At 55.9% G+C, this 9472-nt stretch overlaps 2 protein-coding genes across 2 annotated transcripts; both read left to right on the top strand.

The window, feature by feature from the left end:
* The first annotated feature begins 324 nt into the window (after nucleotides 1–324).
* Nucleotides 325–2697, top strand: LOC134174943 (alpha-1-acid glycoprotein 1-like). The gene is made up of 6 exons (XM_062640331.1): nucleotides 325–531; nucleotides 1127–1269; nucleotides 1448–1518; nucleotides 1799–1900; nucleotides 2176–2276; nucleotides 2470–2697. The coding sequence occupies exons 1-6, from the start codon at nucleotides 340–342 to the stop codon at nucleotides 2530–2532; spliced, it is 672 nt and encodes a 223-aa protein (XP_062496315.1). The 5' UTR covers nucleotides 325–339; the 3' UTR covers nucleotides 2533–2697.
* A 798-nt stretch (nucleotides 2698–3495) lies between these two features.
* LOC134174944 (alpha-1-acid glycoprotein 1-like) lies at nucleotides 3496–7966 on the top strand. The gene is made up of 6 exons (XM_062640332.1): nucleotides 3496–3639; nucleotides 4106–4248; nucleotides 4435–4508; nucleotides 5219–5329; nucleotides 6060–6163; nucleotides 7813–7966. The coding sequence occupies exons 1-6, from the start codon at nucleotides 3544–3546 to the stop codon at nucleotides 7945–7947; spliced, it is 663 nt and encodes a 220-aa protein (XP_062496316.1). The 5' UTR covers nucleotides 3496–3543; the 3' UTR covers nucleotides 7948–7966.
* The last annotated feature ends 1506 nt before the right edge of the window (nucleotides 7967–9472 follow it).

The raw sequence follows: 9472 nt of genomic DNA, 5'->3' as shown, positions 1-9472 counted from the left end.
CATCCCAGCAGCTCCAGGTCCTTCCCATGCCAAGGACTCCCCCCATCCCCAGCAGCACCCACATGGATGCAGACCCAAACCCCTGACATCCCCATGGGAGAGCAGCCGCCTCCAGCCCCCACCATGGGTGTTTATGTGCCCCATGGAGGAAAACCACATCCAGGGGCCGTTTGGACAAAGAGGCACCCACAAAACTGCGGTTTCCATGCTCCAAAGCCTGCACTGGTGCAAGCAGGGGTTGGGCTTTCCCCTCTTTTGCAGGTTCGGTTTCCTCCACGTACTATTGCCTCATAGCTGAGCAAACAGCCCCGCAGCTGAACAAGCACATCAGGGCTGGCGATGGCCCCGTTTGCAGGTGCTGTATATAAGGGACAGAGCCAGGCAGCAGCCGCTCAGTGCAGGAGCCTCCTCTCATCCAGCCCAGCGATGCTGCCCGGCCTCATCTTCCTCCTGGGGCTGCCGCTCACCCTCGCAGCCCCAACTTGTGCCCCACTCATCCCGGTCACCTTCGACAATGCCACCATCCCTCGGGTAAGCACTGGTCCTTTCCTATCAGCATCACTGGGTGCAGGGGGAGGTTACGGACCCAATTGACAGCTCAATGCTGATTTCCCTTACAAGAAGTCAAGCTCCTGCTGCCCGGGAGCACGGGAAGAGGTGAAGCCTTGCAGCTCTGCTCCCATAACCTCATGAGCAGGGCACCTGTGGGTGGCTCCTGCTTCCATGTCCCCACTCAAATCAGGCTGGGCAGCACCATCCCTCGTGTGCTGCCATTCTATTGTGAGCCCTTCGAGTGTCAGGGAGTCTCCATCCACAAAACCCTTCACTGCATGAACAGGATTTAGTCCCTTGGGGATGTTTAATGGGAGGAAAGCAACGAGCACCAGGCACAGAGCAGAGGGGACAGCACTGCAGTGCTGACCACCCAGAGAGCTGGAGCATCACTTGAGCAAGGAGGGCACAAACCCAAGGGCCCCTTACCCAGGCTGGATCCTACCTGGGGCAGTCACACACTGGGGCAGAGCAGGGCGCAATGGATGCTTTTACTCCCATGGTGCTCAAGGATGAGCCCAGCAAGGACCCCCACCACCACCCCAAACCAGCCCCATTCTGCTCCTCTCCGCAGCTCCTGGGACACTGGATCTACATCGCCGGTGCCTCCAGGTACCCGCCTCACCTGGAGGAGCTGAGAGCCCTGAAGCACGCAGCTTTCTCCTTCTCTCCCAGCAGCCACGAGGACGAGCTCGACGTCACTGAAATCATGCGGCTGTAAGGATGGGATTCACCCCTCAGCAGCATCCCCCATCCCCAAGGGCCCCTGGGGCCACCCCTCCCTCACAGACACGGGGCTGCGGAGCAGCCGTGCCCAAGTGTTTGGGTTCTGAACCCCTTGGGGAGGGCAGTTTGGGGGGAAGAATTTGTCCCATCTGAGCCCTCTGCCCTGCAGGAATGAGACGTGCCTGGAGAGGAACAGCAGCAAGGTCCTGGTCTTTCGGGACAACTCCACCTTGGCGCATGGTAAAGCCCCGGCTGCGATGGATGGGATGGGACATGGGGACCGTGACACAGCCACACCTTGCACCCTGCCGCTTCTGCCCCACAGCGTTTGGCATCAGGCCCCTTTCCACCTAAAACCATGTCTGGAGGGGGTGGGAGGTTTCTTCCACCCCATGCAATGGGTACAGCAGTGCTTGGGGACCAGACTGGTCCCCATTGGGATGAGGATAAGGGGGGTGAGCAGCCCCACCACGGGGTGATGCTCACCAGTGGGTGACCCCGCTCTCTCTGTGCCTTCCAGTCGATGGCCAAGTGTTTGCCATGGCCAAACTGATCCAAAGCGACAAGGACCTGCTGATCCTCAACCATCTCAATGATGACTTCCCAAGTCTGAGCCTCTCAGGTGAGCGGATGCTGCCCGGGGATCCCTGGGGCACATCCCTGGCCAGGGTCACATCAATGGGGATAGGCATCCCCAACCCTCACAAAGGGGTTCATTGATGGATGTGGGTATTCCCAGCCCTCACAAGCAGAACAAAAAGCCCCTTCTCTGATATGGAGAGGGGTGGGCATGCAGAGAGCTCCCCATCTGCACTACGGGTACCACCAAGGAGCAAAGCACCCCCAAACCTCCCCTACTTCTCCCCCTTCCCCTTTGTGCCCCCCATTTCTCCACAGCACGGACGCCCAACGTGAGCAAGGAGCAGCTGGAGGAGTTCAGATCCCACCTGCACTGCCTGGGCTTCACGGAGGAGGACATCTTCATCACCTCCGAGAAGGTACAAACCCATCCCCGGGGTGGGTGAGCACCAGCCCTGGACCAGCCCCTGCCATCGGATGGGATGGGGATACAGGGCGGGATGTGTGAGCAGTTCCCCACCACGGCACTAACTCCCTTCTCCTTCCCGAGCATCCACCTTGGTCATTCCTGATTCTTTGGGGCAAGGATGGATGCTCTCTCCTATCCCACAGGATGCCTGTCCCCTGCCCTGGGAGAAGAAGGGTGAAGGAGATGCACAGCCACAGCTGAAATAACCCCCATGGGCCACTCCATCCTCATCCTCCTGCGGTCCCTCCATGGGGACACCCCAGCTCAGCTCAGCCTCAGGACTTTCTGTTAAGGCTTTGGTTTTCCTCCTGGACGAAGCACCCGGTTCCCTGCTCTCTCCTGGACCCGCAATAAACCCGTGTTACAACTGCCTGCTGCATCCTCACTGGGACCATGGGACCCCTCCTGCCTGCCCTGCCCAGGATGCTGCACCTCCAACCCCACTGAGAGGGGTGACAAGACCCATACAAAACCCTGATCACGGCAGTGGGCACAGAGATGCTCATCCCTCCACCAGCCCCATGGCAGCACAGGATCCCCTTGGCCACCCCATCCGCTGGTTCCCCTCTACTATGGGGCACCAGGATGTGAGCACCCACCATCCAAACCCCTTGGGTCTCCTCCACGAGGACTCAATCAAGGTGCTTTTAGCACCTCAACATCCCGCCCTGAATTCTCAAGCTAAACCCTATGGGGCTCTGCCTGCACCAGGGGCTTGCACAGGGGTTGGGGTGACGGGGGGTGACATTGTGCTGTCCCTGGGTGCCTCTGAGCAGAAACAGGGGGAGAGATTGGGGGAAAACATCACCAAGGGCCAGAGTGAGGGTCCTGGGGAGGCTCCACATCGGAAGGGGAGAGGCAAATAGAAACGAAGGCGGGAGAGCAGGTCCTGCCCTGCATGGGAGCAGCAGCGGGATAGGGACAGGGACCCCTTCCACTGGAGCAGCTTGCTCCAAGCCCCTTGAACGCTGCCAGGGATGGGGCAGCCACAGCTCCTCTGGGCACCCTGTGCCAGCGCCTCAGCACCCTCACAGGGAAGAGCTTCTGCCTAAGAGCTCAGCTCAGTCTCCCCTCTGCCAGGTTAAAGCAAAGTCCCCGTTAGGTGCCCATTGCATCACCAGCGCAGAGCTGAGCCCTCCCGTCCCGTCCCACCCCACAAGCAGACAAGCGAACCCGTCCGTGTGTCCTGGGCTCCTCGCTCTGAGGCAGCCACAGCCATGGCTCCCATCCTCATCCTCATCCTCACCTCGCTGCTGCCTGCAGCCGCCGCCCCCTGCGGAGCCCTGCGCCCCGACAACAGCACCGCAGCCAAGGTAGGAGGGAGCCGATCCCGGGGGATGCAGTGTGCTCCGCGCAGCCTCCCTGCGCCGCGGGGAAGGGGAAACCTCCCTTTCCCCCCCTCTCACCTGGAGGGGAGCCTCAGCAGCACATCTGCAGCAACGGGAGGCGTTTGCTTCCCAAGCACCTGGAGTCACGCAGTGCTCCCGCAGCAAATCCCAGCGGGGACCTCAAAGCAAGGAAAGCTGGGGGGGGTTGGTTTTGCTGTGAGTCCCCTATGGCAGCACAGGGCACTGGGACGCCCGCATCCAGCACCATTCCCGATCCAATCCCGCCGTTCCCCCCCCATTTCCATTTGTTTGCACAGGTTTCACTTTGCTGCCAATGCAGGGCGAGAAGGGCAACGAGCAGAGGTCACAAACAGCAATGTACCACGGGAGGGTGCAAACCTCCCCCCTGCACACCCAAAGCCCTCACTGCGCTGCCCCTGTGTCCCTGCAGCTCCTGGGGACCTGGCTGTACGTGGCCGGGGCTGCCCAGTTCCCCCGGCACCTCCTGGAGATGCTGCTCATCGACCACGGATACCTCCACGTGGAGCCTGGTGCCGGCGAGCAGGAGCTGCCCATCACCCAGAGCGTGGCCGTGTAAGAGGCACCCCCCGGTCCCTGCGCATCTCCTCTTATGCGCTGCAGTGATTTCAGCACGAGATAGGAGCACGGCTCCATGGCTGCTCCTCCATCCCCATTCCTCCTCACCCTCTTTATTTAGATATAAGGAAGGGGTCTCTGCTCCCCGTTCCTGCATCACCCTCCTCCTGTTTCTCTCCCCAGGGGGGACCAATGTCTCACCAACAACTCCACCTACATGGAAATCACTGCCGGCAACACCACGCTGGTGAAGGAGGGTGAGCAGCACCGGTGGGGTTATCACCCAGCCTGGGGCTTGGATGGGATGAGACACCCAAAGGGCCCATGGCCATGTTTTACATCATCCAACTCATTGCGTTCCTGGGTTGATTTGTCTGTTTGAATCCTCAGTGGATTCCAAATGCACTCTCCCCCAGGCCAGGGACACCCTGCCATCAAGCCACACTAAACCCTAGGAAGCAATGCCATGCCAGAACCAAGGGGCAAACCCGCTCCCATCCCCTTAGGAGAAGAATGCCTCATTTATAAAGTTACCCCACAATCCCTCAGGGAAAGGGGGGAACATTTAAGGCAGGTTTAGTGAATCAATGTAGCCTCACGTTCTGAACTGTTCCCTCCTCACCGTGGACATGGGGTGAGCCATTTGGGGTGGGAATTGCAAGACCCCCGAGATACAGCTTGCACCAACCCTACCACCACATACCCCGAGCACCAATGGGCGATGCCATCAGCACATTGCAATGATGGGACAGGAGCTGGTGACTTCGGCTCCTACACGTCCCAGACCCACATTGAAGAAGCACAATTCAAACCAAGAACAACCCACCCTATACAGGACATTTGTCCTCACCCATTGCTAAGGGCTGGGTCATGCCATCGCCCACCCTTGGGCTGGGTTGTATCACTGCTCCAGCACTGAGCACCTGGATGCTGTGGCTGTTCCCAACCTGATGCTGCTCTCTCCAAGCCAAGACCCAGCAGACTGTGGGGACACTGATGAACCTCAGCTCTGAAGATGTTTTACTCATCCAGTACCAACTGCAGAGGGAAAGGACGTACTTGGGGCTGTATCTCTATGGTACGCAAACTCCATCCTAACTTAGAGCTACTGTGGGACACCAAAACACACACATAGGATTATGAGCTAAAACCATGCAGCAGCTTGGCTTTGCCAACAGTGATTTCCCTGAGGCCGCCACTCCAGGGGTCACAGGAACATTGACAAACCCCTTTAAACCCCAAATCTCTTGGCAGAGCAAAAAGAGCAAGTTAAAGACAAAACCCACTGACACCATGAACATCCCAAGGCCAGGAAGCAAACACAATTCAGCATCGATATCGTTGTCAAATCTCAGTGTTTTCAAGCCAACCTTGCTTTTCCAGTACTTGCCTCCCAGGGCAGAGCATGTGGCTTTGCAGGGCAGGCAAAGCTGATCTGATCACAACCCCATAAAGCAGCACTGCAGGGCTTGATAAGGGTTCCCCTTGTCCTTCCAAGCTGCAAAGCTGTTGCTCAGGAGCCTGAAGGCACGTATAGAGAGCTGCCTCCATACTCAGTCCTTCCCAGTGGGAGCATCAGACTACTCTGCAACCCCTTTAAGCAGACAGGACCAGAGCTGACTGGGGAGAGGGTCAAAAAGTGATGCCCCGGTTGGTTTTGTTCCAGTATATTCACCATGAGAGACCCCAATAGGGACCATGGGCACAGCAAGCAGCAGTGGGAGCATGGGGCAGGGATGCGGTGCAGAGGGACACACCGAGGCCTCTGGTCCATGTTTAATGCCTGGTAAATGCTTCTCCTTTTCCAGCCAGAAACCTGAGCATGAGCAGAGCCCAACGGGAAGAGTTCGAGACCCAGGCCAAGTGCCTGGGGCTGAGTGAAGAGGGGATCGTGTATGCGCCATGGAGAAGGGTACGTGGCTGCTCATGGATGGGCAGAGCCAAGACCCCCAGTTATAGCTCCAGCCACCAAACCAGGCTCTTGGAGAGAGGTTTTTAAGGTGGTGGAAATGATTTAGGGGGCTAAATACACACAGTGCTGCTTCAGCAGTGATGGTGGGTTAAAATACACACACATGCAGCAACACGTGAATCCCCAAAGCAAATCCCAGCACCTGAGCATCTCCAGTGGGAAACCTGCCCCTGCAATGGGAAAAATAGCTAAAGGATGGGATTTGGGCCCTGAAATTCCTGATTTTGCCCCCCACAGCAAAGCGCCCCCCCCCCCCCCCCGAGGCTGCAACCATGGGGCAGGAGGGGCTGGTGCCCTGCGTGGTCCCACTTCAGACAAAGGCACCATCACCCAAACCTCAGGCTGTTTCCAGGTTGGGGTTTGCTTTTCCTGCACCCCAGGGTGTGATGAGCAGGTTCCCAGCCTGGCTGGATGCTAATGGGGTTCAGGAAGACTGCACAAGCCAGTTCTCCTCCCACCCTAGCACAGAGGCTCCTTTTGGGCTTGGGGTCCAGCCCTGAGCTTCCAACCACATGAGGGCAGAGGCAACACCACCCAATCCCATAAAAACAGACCTTTTCCTTCAGTTTTTCCATCAGAACATGAACTGCTTAACATTAATAGACTTTAATGGACATTAGTTAACATTAGACATAAACATTTAACATTTACTGGACCTTTGCAGCCTGATTTAGGGCATTTTACCCTACAAATGACCAGTCCCTGAGCAAGCTCCCTCTTACAAAGTGAAGGTGAAAAACATCCTACCTTTTCCTGTTCTCCATCTCCTCATCTCCATCAAGAGACTCTAAGCTTCCAGAGGTGCCCAAACCCCACTTGAAGCAGCCAGGCTGGAACCAACAGAAACCCCAATACCCCCAACCTCAAGAACGTGCTTTTAGCACTGTCCCTACGGGTCGAGGGGCAGGGGCAGAGATGAGATGCTCACAGTGGGGCAGGTCTCTCCATTATAGGCAATGGGCAGCACCTGGGAGCAGGACCCAGCTCCCTCAGGTTAACAGGAGGCAGCTGCTGACCAGGGGGTTGCAGAAGCTTCTGGATCACATTTAAATCTGGACAAGTGAATGAAGCTGAGGGAAAGGGGGAATAAGCTCAAAGTGTTTGTCCTTAAAGCTCTGGTGCAATTGGAGTCAGCAGAGAAGGGGTTTGTGCCTGGCCAAAAGGCATCTGAGGAGTGAAATAAAACCAGTTAAATACAGAGATTTGGGGACCTTTATCATCAGGGTGAAGGAGATGGATGCGAACAGAGCATCAGAGCTAACATACCGCTGCATTGGTCTGAGGCATCAGGAGAACTTCAACCACACTAATCCGAAGTGCTGGGGGAGCATGAGCTTTATATTGACTTCCTAAGAGGTCTGAACCCCAATTTCCTTCAGAGCACACTGAGCTCCCCCATAGCACAGCTTTGCCCCAGAATGGCACCAGGGGGGCAGCCGGGCAAGTGTATGCATGATTGGGGCAGCCCATGGCTTCTCTGGGTCCTCTTAGATGTATAGTCAGATGAAAAGGAAATGCTTCTTTCTTCACTAAATTCCCTCCTGCTGGTGCACTGCCCATCACTTATCCTGTTCTTGCTGTTCTGGAAGGAGCTGTGTCAAATGGAGGAGGTTGAGAAAGGAAACAACCCCTGGATGGAGCCCACATCTGCAGTCACTGCGTCACCTCCTCCTGGTACCCGAGTGCTGCTGGGCACAGGGAACCGATCCCACATTGGGCAATAAATGTTTTCTTCAAACTCAATGCGCTTTGTTGTTGGATTCTGGATCGGAATCAGGGCTTGCAGGAGGAAACCAAACACCCACCTCACCTCCTGTGTCACTGGGCAAAGTCAGCCTTGAGCAACGGGGGACGGGACACGTGGAAGTGTTTTCTGCACTCAGTCCCTCCGCTTCGTACTAAGCTCTCTGGAAAAGCAGCAGTGCAGTGAAGCAGCGATGGAGGCGAACCAGAAGAGGGCAATCATTAACTGCTTTAAATGCGCCAAGCAATGGGTAGCTGGAATATAACTGGAATGTATGGAAGGCTCCAAACTTCAACTGTAGGCTGAGGGGAAGAGGAATTCTCTCAACAGCGGCTTGGCTGCCAGAAGGAGCCCAGCAGGGACAGAGATAATAGAATCCTAGAATGATTATTCCTGAATAATGATTATCCATATAACGAATAATATAATGAATATTCCTGCCCGAAGCCTTTGGATCAGGGAATTGCTCCCCAGTAATGTTTATCCATGGCAAGGTCTGTGATACAGCACGACAACACTGCCAAATGAGGGAGGGAGGGGGTGATAACCCAATGGAGGCAGGATTTTCATTTCCCAGAGGAAAAGGTCCCGTTTCCCCATTTCCCAGTAATCTCAGCAGCCTGGAGGTGAGAGGGTTCAAGTGCCAACACCCACACTGCTCTCTCTGCCCCCAATATACCCCACACTCATTGGGCACTCATCCCCTGTCACAGCCCCACAGGGACACAAGCACCGTCACTGTGCTTGTGAAGGGGGTTGATAAAGGGGCTGCTGTTGTGCATGTGGAGAGCAATTCAGTGTCAGCTCTAACCTTGTAATTAAAATATCCCTTTTCCTTAAAAAGGAAGGAAAGGAGAAAAGCTGGAGGGGATATGGTGAAGAAGAGCCCTGCTCCTCCCTCTGCAGCAGCAGGGTGCCTGGCCCTGCGCAGTGCTCCGGCAATGAGGCTTTGGCTTGATGCCTGTGGCGCAAATGAGTTTTACAATGTCAAATACAGCCAATTCCCTCAATCTCAGGGCACAGGTACCCGGCCAGCCCTTGCTTCAGACACAGCTTTATCAGTCTGGGACATGAAACACAACTCCCCACCTCAAGGGACGAGGCACTAGAAGGGTAGGAGAGGGGATGCTGCCACTCTTGAGGGCTGCTGAGTGCTCGATAAGCATATGAGCTGACACGGATAGAAAGCAGAGGCTCGTATTACCAAGCCTCAGACTTCAGGAGTAGATTTATAGCTGAATAAAAGCCTTGAATTACAGGAACCAAACTAAGCCAGCCTGGCCACTGCAGCAGGTTCTGTTAACCTGATCAGAGGCCGCTTGTGCTACCAGCTCTGGGTCCTGACTGAGCTGCAAGGATAGCTCCTGGTTGGGATTTGATTTAAGGAGTAACTGCACAAAGCCTTTCCTTCAAAAGCCCTATGAGCCAGGTTCCTTCCAGGGCTTTTCTGGGTCTTCTCTGAACAGTTGTGCCTGCTGAACAGATGAGCAAAGTCCAGCAACACT

This window comes from Pezoporus occidentalis, unplaced genomic scaffold (genome assembly GCF_034315485.1).
Source record: "Pezoporus occidentalis ecotype Australia unplaced genomic scaffold, CSIRO_AGI_Poc_V1 ctg64, whole genome shotgun sequence".
Taxonomy (NCBI): Eukaryota; Metazoa; Chordata; class Aves; order Psittaciformes; family Psittacidae; genus Pezoporus; species Pezoporus occidentalis.
Note: the sequence above shows the minus strand (reverse complement) of the source record. Positions and strands in the feature narration are given on the sequence as shown.

What these genes read in the sequence shown, in the direction of transcription:
- LOC134174943 (XM_062640331.1), top strand. Translation starts at nt 340, where the DNA reads ATGGCCCCGTTTGCAGGTGCTGTATATAAGGGACAGAGCCAGGCAGCA. An exon ending in ACAATGCCACCATCCCTCGG is followed by an intron (nt 532 to 1,126) that starts GTAAGCACTGGT and finishes TCCTCTCCGCAG; the next exon opens with CTCCTGGGACACTGGATCTA. An exon ending in CCCAAGTCTGAGCCTCTCAG is followed by an intron (nt 1,901 to 2,175) that starts GTGAGCGGATGC and finishes ATTTCTCCACAG; the next exon opens with CACGGACGCCCAACGTGAGC.
- LOC134174944 (XM_062640332.1), top strand. Translation starts at nt 3,544, where the DNA reads ATGGCTCCCATCCTCATCCTCATCCTCACCTCGCTGCTGCCTGCAGCC. An exon ending in CTTGGGGCTGTATCTCTATG is followed by an intron (nt 5,330 to 6,059) that starts GTACGCAAACTC and finishes CTCCTTTTCCAG; the next exon opens with CCAGAAACCTGAGCATGAGC. An exon ending in TGTATGCGCCATGGAGAAGG is followed by an intron (nt 6,164 to 7,812) that starts GTACGTGGCTGC and finishes CTGTTCTGGAAG; the next exon opens with GAGCTGTGTCAAATGGAGGA.